This window comes from Salmo salar, chromosome 01 (genome assembly GCF_965601325.2).
Source record: "Salmo salar chromosome 01, fSalSal1, whole genome shotgun sequence".
Taxonomy (NCBI): domain Eukaryota; kingdom Metazoa; phylum Chordata; class Actinopteri; order Salmoniformes; family Salmonidae; genus Salmo; species Salmo salar.
In genome coordinates this window covers 55,036,997-55,053,776 of record NC_138291.1, presented here as the reverse complement: position 1 = coordinate 55,053,776, position 16,780 = coordinate 55,036,997, and the positions used below count along the sequence as shown (strand labels likewise).

At 45.2% G+C, this 16,780-nt stretch overlaps 1 protein-coding gene across 2 annotated transcripts in view; it reads left to right on the top strand.

The window, feature by feature from the left end:
- The window catches only part of adgra1b (adhesion G protein-coupled receptor A1b), a 287,261-nt gene extending 271,515 nt beyond the window's left edge, over positions 1-15,746 (top strand). For both annotated transcript variants that reach the window (XM_014200102.3, XM_014200092.3), the window contains 2 exons: positions 11,324-11,419; positions 12,028-15,746. In XM_014200102.3, coding sequence (XP_014055577.2) covers positions 11,324-11,419; positions 12,028-13,465 — 1,534 coding nt within the window. In that variant the 3' untranslated portion in view covers positions 13,466-15,746. The remainder of the gene's footprint in view (positions 1-11,323; positions 11,420-12,027) is intronic.
- The last annotated feature ends 1,034 nt before the right edge of the window (positions 15,747-16,780 follow it).

Here is a 16,780-nt window from a genome sequence, read left to right as displayed (position 1 = left end):
GCTCTGGACCCTCTTCAATGGGTCCAGAGCTGACAGCCAGTCAAGCAGAGGGGTCAAAATATATGGTGAGGGAACTGACAAGGTTCCTGAATGAGACCAAGGGGGAAAAAGTTCATCTTGAGGCTTTTTTTCTGATCTGAGAAAGTTTGTAAGATCAGTAAAACATGCTATGAAAAATGAGGGGCATGGTGTCCTCTTACCCAGGAAATGGTTTAGGTTGAGAAAGTGGGTCACAACAGTGTGTAAAGGTTTATCTTCAGACACAGTTTAGATGAATAGTTTCTTTCTGGCACTCTTTTTTTTAGCTTTGCTATTGATCTCTTTCTTTGCTGGCTTTTCTTTTCTCCCATTTCTTATGGAGACTCTTAATATAAATGGCGCCAGAGATGCGGGAAAGAGGAGTGTTTTGGGTGAATATGTAAAACAAAACAAAACAAAACAAAACAAAAACAAAAAAAGTACAAGTGTTGTTTCTGCAGGAGATGCATAGTGATATGGTGAATGAAATTGATTGGGGGCTCTGTTGGAAAGGGGCAAGTGTGTTGAGCCATGGGACAAATTTTAGTGCAGGGGTGGCAGTCCTTTTTGTACCGGGTCTGTCTGTAAAAATTTGCTCCTCAAAGGAGGTGTGTAGGGCTAGGCTGCTTGTTGAAAAAGCAGAAATGAACAACATGGGTTTAATAAATGTGTATGCACCTAACACAGGAAGAGAGGGGGGGGTTCTATTTGGGAGTCTTAGACAGGAACTCTCACAGGTAGCGCATGAGGAGAAGCTGTTGGTTGGCGGGGACTGGAACTGTACAATGGATTTTACGAAACACAGAAATGGGGAAGAGCCTCATTCAGGGTCAGTGGGAGTGTTAAGGGACATCATTAATCAGTTCGACCTAGTAGATGTTTGGAGAACTAAACATCCTGACACAAGACAGGATACATGGGTGAAGGTCTTTGGAGCTAGGGTGAGTGCAGCCCGACATGATCGTTTTTACATGTCCAGGAATCAGAGCAATAGGCTGTTGGGCGCTACCATTCTCCCAATGGGGTTTTCAGATCACCACATAACCATGGCTTGGCTGTCTATTTCACCAGGGCCTCAGCATGCATCCTATTGGAAGTTTAATGTAAAGCTCTTACAAGATGCTACTTTTTGCTTAGGTTTTCAGATTTCTTGGGAAAAGTGGAGGCAGCAAAGAGAGGAGTATGAGTCTCTGAGTCAATGGTGGGATGTGGGGAAGTCCAAATTCGGCTTTTCTGTCAACAGTATACAGCTCTCTCATCCTCAGAGGCTAGGAGAGTATTGGGGGAACTTGAGCGTTGTAGGTAGAGATGGTGGGGCAAGGCAATGTAGGCCTCCAGGCTAATTTAGCTGAATTACGTAGGATCCTGGGCAGTTTTTTCCAGGTTAAAGCAAAGGGAGCACTTGTAAGAGCTAGGTTCTCCATGCTCAAGGAGATGGATGCTCCCAGCTCCTTCTTCTTTGGTTTAGAAAGACAGAGCGGTGAAGCCAAGGGTATGCATTGTCTACGGCTGTCTGATGTGCGGGTGACCTCTGTGGTGGGGGAGATGCAGGAGCGTACTGTGGAGTTTTACACTGAGTTGTATAGGGCAGAACTGTGTGATCCTATGTGTGCCCAGGTCTTGTTTGCAGAACTCCCTAAGCTCCCTCTGGCACAGAGGGATGAAATTGACATTTCTCTATTGTCCCATGAACTGGCAGAGGCCGTAACCCAGATGTCCCCCGGCCGTGCACCGGGGGTCGATGGGCTCCCAGTGGAGTTTCATAAAAAAATCTGGGGAATAATTGGACTGGACTTCTTTTGCGTGTTGCGTGAATGCGTCGGAGTAGGAGAGTTGCCGATGAGCTGCCGTCGGGCGGCTCTGACTCTCCTGCCCAAAAAAGGGGACTTGTGTGAACTTAAGAACTGGAGGCCTCTGGCATTGCTCTGTGTGGACTACAAGATATTTGCCAAGGTCCTCACTAACAGACTGAAGTCCCATCTGGACTGTATAGTACACAAGTACCAAACATATTGTGTACCGGGCCGGTCAATCACGGACAACTTGTTCTTAATCAGGGACATGTTGGACTTATCGAGAGGTTCTAATGTGAACTTTGGACTGGTCTCTTTAGATCAAGAGAATGCTTTTTATAGAGTGGACCATGAGTATCTGTTTAATGTGATGTCTTATTTTGGGTTTGGGAAATGTTTTTTGACCTATGTGAAGATGTTGTATGCTGGGGCGTCATGTATGGTCAAGGTGGAAGGGGGGCTCAGTAAGCCAGTCTGGGTGAGACGGGGCATTAGACAAGGATGCCCTTTATCGGGGCAGATATATACACTAGCCATTGAGCCATTTTTGGAGACTGCGGGGAGTGTGCTGGACAGGCATGGGTGTGTTAACAAGCATAGCAGTGTCAGTATATGCAGATGATGTTTCTGTGATGGTCAGGATATGCAAGCACTAGAGACTAGTCTGAAGGTGTACGAGGAAGCTTCGTCAGCTAAGGTAAACTGGGGCATGGGGGGATAGGGCCCCCCCTCTGCTTCCAGGGAGTTTGCAGTGGGGTTGTGAAGGGCTTAAAATGTTGGGAGGGGGTGGTGGTACCTGGGCTCGGAGAGGTGGGTAAAGGAAGAACTGGGAGGGGCTGTCACAGGCAGTGCTGTCAAGACTGGCCAGGTGGATGGAGGTGGCTCCTGTCCCAAGTGTCATATAGAGGGAGGGTGCTGATAATCAACAACCTGGTGGCATCTTCCCTTTGGCATAAACTGGCTGTCCTCAACCCCCCTGCCGGTCTGCTTGCAGACTTGCAACGCAAGCTGGTGGACTTTTTCTGGTCGGGCCATCACTGGCTGAGGGCGGCAATATTGTACATGACCGTTCACAAAGGAGGACAGGGCCTGGTGGAACTGGAGAGCAGGGTGGCTGCTTTCTGACTAAAGGCAGTGCAGAGACTGCTGTACCATACTGATGTCGGCTGGAGGGAACCAGCATGCGCTCTGCTGAAAAGAGCTGGCGGATTAGGGTTGGACCAGCAGCTGTTCCTCATGAAGCTGGAGAGGCTGAGTACAGCAGGTCTCTCCGACTTTTACTCTGCAGTGCTGAGGGCCTGGCAGCTGCTAAGGCCCACATGAGAAGGGGGTGTGGAGCCTGGGCTGTGGGTGTGGGAGGAGTCTATCTTCCACAACCCAGCCATCCCTTAGAGATCAGTTCAGTCGGCCACCCTGCAGAGGCAACTGATGGCAGCGGGTGGGGTGGAAATCCCCGGAAGTCCTGGCACAACAAACAGGAATAACGTCTCTTAGGCTGCTGGAGAAATTCCTGGAGGAGGTCCAGGAGGCACTGTCTGAGCCGGTAAGGGGGATGTTTGAGCGGCCAAAGGGGGAGGGGCCACCAATGTTTCCACCACTGCAGGTGACGGCAGAGACTGGGGACTGGCAAGGGGGTCTGGAGGACTTGTTAGATTTTAACACTCTGAGCCTGGGGGAGTTAGAAAGGGTGGGGAGGTAAAGCCCTCTACAACCTCTGCATTAAGTTAAGCAACATTAGGAGCCTAACAGGAGTGAAGGCACATCGGTGGCAGGGGGTATGTGGGGCGGAGAGTATGGTGGGTTTTAGGTTTTAGGGGACCTCCGGTGGAGGGTTTTATACACGGAGCCCTGGCCACTAACAGCTGGTGGGCATGGGTTGAACCAGGAATTGGTCAGGTGTGTCCTTTCTGTGTTATGAGAGAAACTGTGATTTGTGTGTTTTCTGTGTGCGCCAGGTTAATGCCATTAATGTCTCTGTTGGAATGTCTGTGTGAGAGGTTGGGGGTGGTTTTTACTGTTGGGATGTTTATAATGGGGTACAAGTATTCAAATAAGGTGAAGGCCAAATGTGTTTTGTTGAATTTTCTGTTTGCTCAGGCAAAGTTGGCTATTTGGCTAACAAGGGGGAACAGGGTCAAAGGTGGGGGGATAACAGACCCTTTACTAGTATTTAATGGGGATGGTCTCTGCGTGCCTTAGGGTAGAATTTGAGTTCTATAAAATTATAAAAAGTGTGGAGATGTTTCGGGAGATATGGTGTGTTGGGGGGGCTGTCTGTATAGCTGGGGAAGATGTTTTGGATATACGGTTGTAGAAGTGGTGAGGATTTTGGTTATTGTGATGTGTGGTGTTGTTTTGTATCGTGGGGTAGAGGGCAAGGTGAGTGGTACATGTATGCAGTACAGGATATTTTTTGGTGTTTTGGGGGGGGTGAGGTTTTAATGAAATGAGAATATTTCATTAAAGAAAGACAAAAAGTCAAAGTCTCTATCTCTCTCTCTGACTGACTATCTCTCTCTCTCTCGACTGACTATCTCTCTCTCTCTCGACTGACTATCTCTCTCTCTCTCTCTCTCTCTCTCTCTCTCTCTCTCTCTCTCTCTAGATAATATACAAAAGTGAAATAAACAATAAAAATGAACAGTAAACATTACACTCACTGAAGTTCCAAAAGAATAAAGACATTACAAATGTCATATTATGTGTATATACAGTGTTGTAACGATGTACAAATGGTTAAAGTACAAAAGGGAAAATAAATAACCATAAATATGGGTTGTATTTACAATTTTTCTTCACTGGTTGACCTTTTCTTGTGGCAACAGGTCACAAATCTTGCTTCTGTGATTGCACGCTGTGGTATTTCACCCAGTAGATATGGGAGTTTATCAAATCGGGTTTGTTTTCTAATTCTTTGTGGATCTGTGTAATCTGAGGGAAATATGTGTCTCTTATATGGTCATACATTGGGCAGGAGGTTAGGAAGTGCAGTTCAGTTTCCACCTCATTTTGTGGGCAGTGTGCATATAGCCTGTCTTCTCTTGAGAGCCAGGTCTGCCTACGGCGGCCTTTCTCAATAGCAAGGCTATGCTCACTGAGTCTGTACATAGTCAAAGCTTTCCTTAAGTTTGGGTCTCTGTTTAGGCTCTCTGTTTAGGGCCAAATAGCATTCTAGTTTGCTCTGTTTTTTTTGTTAATTCTTTCCAATGTGTCAAGAAATTATCTTTTTGTTTTCTCATGATTTGGTTGGGTCTAATTTTTTTGCTGTCCTGGGGCTCTGTGGGGTGTGTTTGTGAACAGAGCCCCAGGACCAGCTTGCTTAGGGGGACTCTTCTCCAGGTTCATCTCTCTGTAGGTGATGGCTTTGTTGTAATTAGGGATACCCCCCTTTTTTTAAATTTTCACCTAAAATGACATACCCAAATCTAACTTCCTGTAGCTCAGGCCTTGAAGCAAAGATATGAATATTCTTGGTACCATTTGAAAGGAAACACTTTGAATGTAGGAGAATATAACACAATAGATCTGGTAGAAGAAAATACAAAGAAAAAAACAACCGTTTCTGGTTGTAATTCCGATGGTGTTCACAAAATGGCAGCAGTGTATGTGCAAAGTTTCAGATGGATAACTTGAAGTATGAGCGAACTACATGACATTTAGTGTGAAGTCACCGAGGTACATTTGGACAAATCATGAAGGAGACATTTGCATTCATATTACATTGTTCTGCAAGAATATCGTCAAATCTGTATACTTGGACTTTGATTTAGCTTTTCCAGTATTAGTAGCCATATTATAAGTTCAACATTTGCAAAACAACCAGTTTTCATGACTTCATAACTCTGAATATTCTTCAAATTTTTGTCAAAAAAGGAAAAGGCATGCTGTCACACAAGGTTAGCAGCTACATTTTGCGACAGATACAGGATTTATGGGATACTCCCATAAAGCCCAGCTTATTGGCTATCTAGCTAGCTTTGTTTGACCCCGGTCAAACAAAGCTAGCTTTGACAAAGATAGAGTCGATCAAGTGAAGACTGCCTGCGTCATCGGCGTGCCATGAAGGCGTTGCTCTCTGACCAAATTTGGTGTCATATAGGATATACTACACCCCTAATGATATAGTGAAGTCTGGTTACGTTCTAGGATCTCTGAGGAATACATACAAATGTGATTTGACTGGTTGAAACAACATTTAGGGTTAGATTTACACAGATTCCTTTCTTTACAAACTGAACGAGTGGAAATACAAAATCGATTGTGCATGCTTATGGACCTTTTTAGGATATGAAAAATTATTTTATCTAACAAAACGACACTTCATGTTATCTCTGGGACCCTTTGGATGATAAATCAGAGCAAGATTTCAGAATGTAAGTACACAATTCACCTTCAGAGGTGAATTTATCAAACCTATCGTGATGAAAAAAGTGTTTTGTTGTTAGGAGCTCTCCTCAAACAATAGCATGGCATTTTTTTCACAGTAATAGCTACTGTAAATTGGACAGTGCAGTTATATTAAAAATAATTTAAGTTTTCAGACAATATAAGACACTTATATGTACCGACATTTTGTTTCCCTAGAATCTGCGATCGTGACACAAGGCGCTGCATGATTTACAACTGTCCCGCTAACGGGACGCCGATCCCTAAGATGGAAGGTTTGGGAATCGCTTCCTTTTAGGTGGTTGTAGAATTTAACGGCTCTTTTCTGGATTTTGATAATTAGCGGGTATCGGCCTATTTCTGCTCTGCAGGCATTATTTGGTGTTCTACGTTGTACACAGAGGATATTTTTGCAGAATTCTGCATGCAGAGTCACAATTTGGTGTTTGTCCCATTTTGTGAATTCTTGGTTGGTGAGCGGACCCCAGACCTCACAACCATAAAGAGCAATGGGTTCTATAACTGATTTAAGTATTTTTTGCCAGATCCTAATTGGTATGTCGAATTTTATGTTCCTTTTGATGGCATAGAATGCCTTTCTTGCCTTGTCTCTCAGATCGTTCACAGCTTTGTGGAAGTTACCTGTGGCGCTGATGTTTAGGCCAAGGTATGTATAGTTTTTTTGTGTGCTCTAGGGCAATGGTGTCTAGATGGAATTTGTATTTGTGGTCCTGGCGACTGGACCTTTTTTGGAACACCATTATTTTGGTCTTACTGAGATTTACTGTCAGGGCCCAGGTCTGGCAGAATCTGTGCAGAAGATCTAGGTGCTGCTGTAGGCTCTCCTTGGTTGGTGACAGAAGCACCAGATCATCAGCAAACAGTAGACATTTGACTTCAGATTCTGGTAGGGTGAGGCTGGGTGCTGCATACTTTTCTAGTGCCCTCGCCAATTCGTTGATATATATGTTGAAGAGGGTGGGGCTTGAGCTGCATCCCTGTCTCACCCCACGTCCATTTGGAAATGTGTGTTTTTTGTGTATTTTAACCGCACTCTTGTTGTTTTATAATGTCACGTTTTTCCCCCAACACCACTGTGTGGCAGACCCTCATGCCAAATTGATTTGAAGGCTTTTTTGAAATCAACAAATCATGAGAAGACTTTGCCTTTGTTTTGGTTTGTTTGTTTGTTAATTAGACTGTGCAGGGTGAATACGTGGTATGTCGTACGATAATTTGGTAAAAAGACAATTTGACATTTGTTTTCACTGAGGAAATGTACGCTGAGATAATGCAGACGATTTCCCCAAGGTTGCTGTTATTGGGGTCAAATTTGGCTCCACTTTTGTGAATTGGGTTGATCAGTCCTTGGTTCCAAATATTGGGGAAGATGCCAGAGCTAAGGATGATGTTAAAGAGTTTTAGTATAGCCAATTGGAATTTGTTGTCTGTATATTTGATAATTTCATTGAGGATACCATCAACACCACAGGTCTTTTTGGGTTGGAGGGTTTTAATTTTGTCCTGTAGTTCATTCAAGGTAATTGGAGAATCCAGTGGGTTCTGGTAGTCTTTAATAGTTGATTCTAAGATTTTAATTTGATCATGTATATGTTTTTGCTGTTTGTTCTTTGTTATAGAGACAAAAAGATTGGAGTAGTGGTTTACCCATACATCTCCATTGTGGATAGATAATTCTTCGTGTTGTTGTTTGTTTAGTGTTTTCCAATTTTCTCAGAAGTGATTAGAGTCTATGGATTCTTCAGTTATATTGAGCTGATTTCTGATGTGCTGTTCCTTCTTTTTCCGTAGTGTATTTCTGTATTGTTTTAGTGATTCACCATAGTGAAGGCATAGACTCAGGTTTTCTGGGTCTATGTTTTTGGTTGGACAGTTTTCTCAATTTCTTTCTAAGATTTTAGCATTCTTCATCAAACCATTTATCATTGTTGTTAATTTTCTTCGGTTTTCTATTTGAGATTTTTAGATTTGATAGGGAAACTGAGAGGTCAAATATACTGTTAAAATGTTCTACTGTCAAGTTTACACCTTCACTATTAAAGTGGAACATTTTGTCCAGGAAGTTGTCTAAAAGGGGTTGAATTTGTTGTTGCTTAATAGTTTTTTGGTAGGTTTCCACACTACTTTCCTTCCATCTATAGCATTTCTTAATATTACTCAGTTCCTTTGGCTTTGATGCCTCATGATTGAGTATTGCTCTGTTCAAGTAGACTGTGATTTTTCTGTGGTCTGATGGGGGTGTCAGTGGGCTGACTGAACGCTCTGAGATACTGGGTTGAGGTCGGTGATAAAGCAGTCTACAGTACTACTGCCAAGAGATGAGCTATAGGTGTACCTACCATAGGAATCCCCTCGAAGCCTACCATTTACTATGAACATACCCAGCGTGCGACAGAGCTGCAGGAGTTGTAACCCGTTTTTGTTGGTTATGTTGTCATAGTTGTGCTTTGTGTTCCATAAAGTGTCCAATGTTGTTGGTTGTGTGGTTTGGCCTCAGGCCAGTAAGTGTAAGCAGAGCCTGCTGAGCATCTGGTACATGCCAATGGCTTGGGCTAGTGGGTGGGGTGGGGGTGGGGGTGGGTTGTGTGGGGGTGGGGTCTGGGAGAGTATCTCGCTGGTCTGGGCGGGGTGTCTATTGAGCTGTCGCTTCTGTGTGAAGTGTTGGGGCTGCGTTTGAGAGCGATGTCCTTCAGAATCCAGGCGAAGGTGGGCACTGCTGCCTTGTATAGGTGGACCTGGTCATAGAGACTGTTCAAGTCCAGGGTGGAGTGGGCCAGGAAAACATTTGGTTTTGAGGCACAGTCATGGGAAATACTTGCGTTTACCCGCTGTATGGTAGCAGAGTGGAAGTCTTTTCATGGTAGCAGGGTGGAGATAACCACTTGTACATTGGGGAAAGTAGAAAAAGCTTTTTCAATCACTCCCTTCAGTGCTGTGGCCACTCTTTCCTGCTGTGTTCTCAGGTCATTTGTGCCTGTGTGTATTATTATGTGGCTAGGTGAACTTAGTTTGTCCTCAGACAAAAGGTCTGCGGTGCGCTGGGTGTTTGGACACCAGAGTTTAGACACACTTGTATATATTTTCCATTTGAGCATAAGCAGTACAATCTGTGTCTTGTGTTTGTCCTCAGTGGGTGTGGGGGGGTTGTCAGGAGGGCTATCAGGGTGGCTGTCAGGGGGGGTGCTCAGAGGGGGTGAGATCCCCTGGGCTTGGGGTTCTTTATTTGTCTGTTCTGCTGTGATGTCGACGCCATGTTCATGATCTGGTGTGGACTGTTCTGCTGTGGTGTCGAGACTTTTGTTGGGAGCTGAGGTGGGCTGTCCGCAGAGAAGCCAGCAGGGGGAGGCCACCTCTCTAGTGGGTTGTTCTCTGTCACACGCCATCCCCCTCAACCTCTCCTCCAGCACTGATCCTTTCCTCTAGTGCTCTGTTTTTCTCCTGCTCTTGCTTTTTATATTGTTGAAGTTGTCTCACCACAGTCCAGAGTGCAGATATGTCTCTCTCCACCTCCAGCTCTCTGGGTCTGGTTAAAGGAGTGTTGTTGTGCTGGACTGTTGTCTGGGTCTGTGCTGACTGGAGTGTAATCACCTGCTGTTCCAGCTCCACCTGCCTTACCTCCAGCTGGGTAAATGTATCCTTCATTTCAATGAGGTAGTACTCTGTGCTGGGAGATTGACTTTCTGCTTGGGGTTGCTCGTCTGTGGGGTTACATAATGAAGAGGTCTGGTCTGACCCGCTCGGGGTGGAGGTATCTTTCTCAAGGGAGATCTTCTCCTACTGGGCTAATTCTTTGATTAGGTGAAAGTCCAGCTGAAACTGTTTGGGGTTGCCCTGTACCATTACTGTTCCAGACTTATAGAGATTTATATTAGCTGACTGTGTCCTCGTTGTCTAGTATCCTGAGTTTCCACCCCTCGTTAACACCCCCTCTCTTAACAGAGGGGTAGTGTGATAATATAGCTCTATGCCATGCCAGGGGATGGTTTGAGTGGAAGATGAAGTTGCTGATGTTCCCATTTTTATAATAGTCAGCAAAAAGTGTCTCTTGATTTTCCATAAGGAGCTTCATTTTGTGACCTTTTCTTCACTTATCATTCTTTACATACACAGGGTACTGTATTTGAATTACCTCTGAACAGCGGCGGGAGGCAGCTTCTAAGTCCTCTGCATTTGGTTGGAGCAGACTGTGCGACTCTCCTGCCATTGTTGGGCTAAAGGGCTTTGACACCTCTCGCTTGACACGTCAGTGCTAATTTAAGTTGTATCAGGCTTGGCAGTCTTAATTTAGCATTCAGTCCTTATAAAGTAATGTAATGTATTTTTCTTCTTGGCTTTTGGAAATAAAATATAGCTTCAGACTAAACATGACTCACTCAGTTCCAGGTTGGATGGTGTTTTCCGGTTTCTGTTGTTTTCCATAGCATTTGCTGTATAGCGTTGGAATAGTAATCTTTGGTAGTTTTAAGCCTTCCAGGTGATTCCGTAATTCCGTCCAAAATCAGGTTGAAGGTTTTGAGTTTTGATTTGGAGTGAAGGGTATTTTGTAGAGGATAGCATCCTGTATATGTTCCTGACAAAAAATCCAAGTCTATCTAACTCTAAATCTATCTTTTTTTAAGAACATGCTGAAAAATGCAGGAGCTCATCTGATCATGACCTCTCGCTCTCTCTCTCTCTCTCATGCTCTCTCTCTCTATCCCTCTCTGACTGACTATCTCTCTCTCTCTCTCTCTCTCACTCTCTCTGACTGACTATCTCTCTCTCTCTCTCTCTCTCTCTCTGACTGACTGACTGACTATCTCTCTCTCTCTCTGACTGACTATCTCTCTGTCTCTCTGTCTCTCTCTCTCTCTCTCTCTCTCTCTCTCTCTCTCTCTCTCTCTCTCTCTCTCTCTTTCTGACTATCTCTCTGACTGACTATCTCTTTCACTGACTATTTGTCTCACTGACTCTCTCTCTCTCTTTCTCTCTCTCTGGCTCTCTGGCTCTCTCTGGCTCCCTGCTATTGATTACTGGCAGTACAGCCCAGAAAACAGAGGATATTGGTGTTGTAAAGTGACTTTTATATGTCACACATTTTATAATCTCTCTCTCTCTTTCTTCAGGTTTTATTTAGTCAGTGGCGGAGTGCCCTTCATCATCTGTGGAATCACAGCAGGCGTCAATATTGACAACTATGGCAGTGGGGAGACGTCACCCTAGTAAGTCACCCAGCAGTCCCCTATTCTCAAGGTCACAGTCACAGTTTTAAGCACACGCACACACACAGGTAGGATCTTAATTTTAGCCCGTTTGCTACAGCAGGAAAATAATCCTGCAGCAATAGGAGATGTGAATTATGATTTGGATTAAAATTAAAGGACATTTTTTTGTAAGGGTAGATATATTTTTTCCACGTTCTAAAGTGGAAATTAGAAAATGTGGACGCCTCATCAACAGCTGTGTCTAGTCTCCATGTACCGATATCCTGCAACGACTATTTTCCTCCAAAATGGATTAGATGCAGATAGATCTGATGATATGAGTCACACTTCAGTGTATGTTGCCCACCCCCCTTTGTTATCTTTATCACTGAAGGTCATTTATCGCTTCAAGATGCCTATGGCTCTTCTCTGTGTTTATGTATTTCAGTGTTTATTAAAAACACACTGAGGTCATACAGTGATGTTAATTTAGCCTACTGTGTGTGTGTGTGTGTGTGTGTGTGTGTGTGTGTGTGTGTGTGTGTGTGTGTGTGTGTGTGTGTGTGTGTGTGTGTGTGTGTGTGTGTGTGTGTGTGTGTGTGTGTGTGTGTGTGTGTGTATTGCAGTTGCTGGATGGCGTGGGAGTCCAGCCTGGGAGCCTTCTATGGCCCTGTGGCCTTCATCGTCCTGGTCACCTGTGTCTACTTCCTGTGTACCTTCATCCAGCTGAGGCGCCACCCAGAGAGGAAGTACGAATTGAAAGCCCTGACTCAGGAGCAGCAGAGACTGGCGTCTGTCACATGCATGGGCGGGCACTGCCACCAGGGAGGGGGAGGAGAGCCCGGAGCACTGCCACCACCGCCCAACAGAGGGCAGTGCCACGCAGGCTGCCACTCAGCCATTGCCATCAACCCCTCTCTGCTGGCCAACGAGCATTCGTTCAAGGCCCAGCTGAGGACAGCAGCCTTCACCCTCTTCTTGTTCGTGGCCACGTGGGCCTTCGGGGCGCTGGCTGTGTCGCAGGGCCACTTCTTGGACATGATCTTCAGCTGCCTGTACGGTGCCTTCTCCGTCACGCTGGGCCTTTTCGTGCTCATCCACCACTGTGCAAAGCGGGACGACGTGTGGCATTGCTGGTGCGCCTGCTGCCCTGGGAGACGCACCAACCACGGTTGCCACGGTCATGGTCACTCGTGTCCAAAAGTTAATGTAAATGGGGATACAATTGGGCATGGGCACGGGCACTGCCACCTGGATTCGCCGTGCCCAGGTAAGGCCCTGTTGGGAGGACACGCCCAAAGTGGCACCTTGGGTCACTGTAAGCATGGCACCCTGACGCCGGCACAGAACCATGTGACATGCCTGTCCCCCGTGGCGCCCTGCTGCACCGCTCTGCACAGCCAGCAGCTGATGGAGGAGGAGCCTACGGCGCATGTGCTCCTGCACACTGACCCAGAGGGCTACCGGCCAGGCATCCACCTGCATCGTTGCCTGAAGGGCAGCACTAGGACTAAGCCTCGCCACTTTAGCCGCCACCGGCAGGCTGGCACAGGAGGGGTGGCAGAGAGGGAGTACGCCTACCACATCCCCTCTAGCGTAGACGGAGGCTCTATCCACAGCTCCCACACAGACAGCCCTCACAGCACACACGAGCGCCTCGGACACATCTGCCACCTGGCTGCTTCCCCCCACGAAGTAGGCCACCACACGTGCCATGCGTCCGCAGCGGCGGTGGCTCATGAGGCGGCGCTGGCGTGCCACGCCCCCTGCCACCGGCACGTGTCTTGCTGTGCCAAGGCGGACCTGTTCCCCACTCTGTGCCAGGCGGAGGCGGGCGACACGGGCACCTTTCTGTGCGGCTGTGGCAAAAAAGCCAATGAGGAGGATCTGATCGTGCCGCATCACCACCTGGAGATGCACCCGCGCAGACAATCCTACCCCCAGAACCCACCGCCCAATCAGAATGGGATCCTTAAAGGCGGCCTGCATGAGGGTTTTGTGTTCGCATCAGACAGCACAGGGAATATACGCACTGGACCCTGGAGAAATGAAACTACTGTGTAGTCTAAAGACTGGGGGAAGAGAGAGACAGCCCCAGCCTCCCTTCCATCCATCCCTCCCTCTAAACCTCACCACCTTTTTAGGAACTACAACAAATAATAATGAATAGCTCTATTCCATCACGACTTGTGTGTTTTTTTAGTTGTTTTTTTAAAAACTTTCATTCTTTGTTTTGTTTTCATGCATTCTCGACATCGTCGTATAAGCCCCCCCAACGAGCAGCCGTACACAGAACCGTTTTTTCTCTCCTTAATTAAAGGAATGTGAGTCCCACACCACAAGATACAGCACCTTTTGTTGAAGGTATGTTTACCGCTATAGTATGATATTATCATTACAAATCTAAACAATACGGATGTGTGTGAACAGAACACGCGCGTTTATTCCTCGCCCAAAGCAAAAGCTCCACGCGATTGCGTTCTCTTTTGTGAGTCACTAAATCCATCGGCTACTCTCTGATGTGTACCTTCAGTGCTTCAAGAAGCTCAGTACTAGTGTTTTAGGCAAACACACCAGCAATTTAGAGTCATTAGTATTTTTGCCATTTTGAACAACAAGCATACTTACTATAATATACTGTGATTATCAGCTAAACATTTCTTAGTAATATACAGAGATATCTGCTCTCGTCAGAGTTCTGTGGATGCCGATACGTTGTGATTTGTTTTTTTTTTAACAACCCAAAAGAAAACCCGAAACCACATGAAGTATTCTGTCACAGGTTGATATTGAATGTTCTTGTCTGTATGATGTCTTACTGTTGTGTTTTTTGGAGAGAAGTATACAACAACAACAACAATCACATTGTCATTGTGTATATTTGCAGTGTTGGAGCAATAGTGCCATTCATGTCATTGTATACCATGACCGAGCCAACAGGTGTAGGTTGAAGTTGCCCCCAAACACTGATCTTTGGTCAGTTTTGCATTTTCCCCACTAAAGGTTAGGATTGTGGGAGGGCAAGCTGAGCCTAGATCTCTAACTAGGAGAAACTTTGCTCCGGTGCCAAGCATCAGCATTGCCATCGTCTAAATAACCCAAGCCGACATCTCCCATTTCTGGTAAGGATCCACAAAATGGAGAAAAATGGTGGGAGGTCATATCAGAGATCAATGCTAAAGCGCAACCATTTATTTTTATAGGCAACAGAGCATGCAGGCCTTGTATGTAGCTATGTGCTGTGTGTTTTTGCCTTGTATTTCAATGCACATTAATGAAAAACGCCATCTCTGTTTGTCTATGGAGCTGATCGAGCTATAACATGCCGGAAAAACAAACAATAATATTTTTACACGGTTTTAGTATCCATTATTGTGGATAGTCCTGAAACCATGTTCTGATGAGGGGACAGAGGACAGGGCTGAGATTCAGTGTTGCTATTATTGTCACCGAGTTGGTCATCGTCATGTTGAAGTGTTGTCCCTTGGCTGAGAGCATGCAGGAAGTTAATTGAGTTTAATATTTATTAGTGGTATTATGTACGGTTGCCCTAAGGAGCTAAATTAGCTTTAAAAAATCTACTTTGCCCCTTAGGGCCACCGTAGTTATGGTATGGAAACCAGTCATTCCCTAGTGAGAGAGAACAGACCAGGTTATTAAGAGAGAAACAATCAATATCTACAAGAATACAGCAACTCCTGCCTGGCCAAAACACCTTGGCATGTCACACCATCAATCCATCTTGTGCACTCTTGTCTATGTACATAGAATGAATTCCGAGGAATTATTTTATAAAAGATTTACGATATTTAATAGTAAATAAATCTATATGTGAAGAAAATGTATGGGAAAGACTGACCTCAATGTTAATGCTCAGTATCTGAGTTTAGAAAATGTGATTTGTTTTTTGGTGCGTTGTTCTGTTCGCTTATATTTTTTGCTCTGATCTTTCATAAGGTATGCAAACTGGCCATATGTTTTGCTATATTTGACACACAAATGCACCAACAGCTAAGGGATACCAGGACTTGGTGTCACACATGTCGACTGTGTTTGAATTGTGAATTGAATTTCAAAGTGTGTCTCCTCAACAAGTGACTTGATTCCAGAAAGTGATGTTTGAATATGAAATATTTTAGCATTTCTGAAAGAGAGCATTCTTAGAGATACATGCATGAAAGTAATGAGCCCCCATGAGACTTCAAGACTACGTCAGATGAAGCTTGACGTCATAGCTATGTTGTCTGGATCAATGAGCTTTGTAACAGCTTCACTAAAAACACCTAACATCCTTGGTATCTCCTTTTTAAAATCATCCTGCATTAAACATGTCTATGCGAGAGTATTTTGCTTTGGTCTAATTTCTGTACTTCTTGTACTTTAAAATATGTTCTTAGAAGCAAAAATAGCTCTCCGTGTATGTGGACCTGGTACCATAGGCCTCTATCTACCACCTGTCTCATCATTCAGCAGTAGTACTGCCTATTTAGCTAGCTGGATTAGCCTGTCAGATCTCTGCCATTATTATCACCTTTTTCTACATCAACAACACAGATACCAATAAATTACTTTTTTTCACCATGTAATGAACAGCATATTTTGCTGTGTGTGTGTGTGTGTGTGTGTGTGTGTGTGTGTGTGTGTGTGTGTGTGTGTGTGTGTGTGTGTGTGTGTGTGTGTGTGTGTGTGTGTGTGTGTGTGTGTGTGTGTGTGTGTGTGTGTGTGTGTGTGTGTGTGTGTGTGTGTGTGTGTAGCGTGCGTGTGTGTTAGCGTGCGTGTGTATATATGTACGGTATGTGAGGGAGTGAGTGCGAGAAAATGAGAATGTGTGTCTTTTGTGCATCACAAAGCAGGCCAGAGCTGACGGGCCATGAAACGCCAGAGCACATTTAATATGCAGCTGGAGGCCACACGCCACTCAGCCCCCTCCCCACCATCAGATTATTCCTGTAACTTCGAGCAAGTTAAAACCCAGGCCCTGGCTTTATATTCAGCTGTGAAGACAGACTCTGACAGAGATTTCTGTGTGACCTTGTGGGAGGCATTCAAGGTCGATCACTGGTGTATATGGTGAGTCATATCTAGAGAGGTGATCTGATTCACCCAACAGGGAACATACAGTACTGTAAATATTTGTTGTGCGATGTTGATGACAGTGTGCGTGCGTGCGTGCGTGTGTTGATGACGACAGGGTGGTAAGTGGTTCACTGCCAGATGAGTCAAGTGTTGATGATTATGGAGATACTGAATGCAGGGCATGAGGTGGAGGGATTTGCTGGTAGGACTTCAGCCTGCAGTTCAATTAGATGGGGTTATCTGAGTCAATTAATCTTTTCCTGAATCTGCTTTTGATGGAACCTCAGACTGCAGTACCCTAAT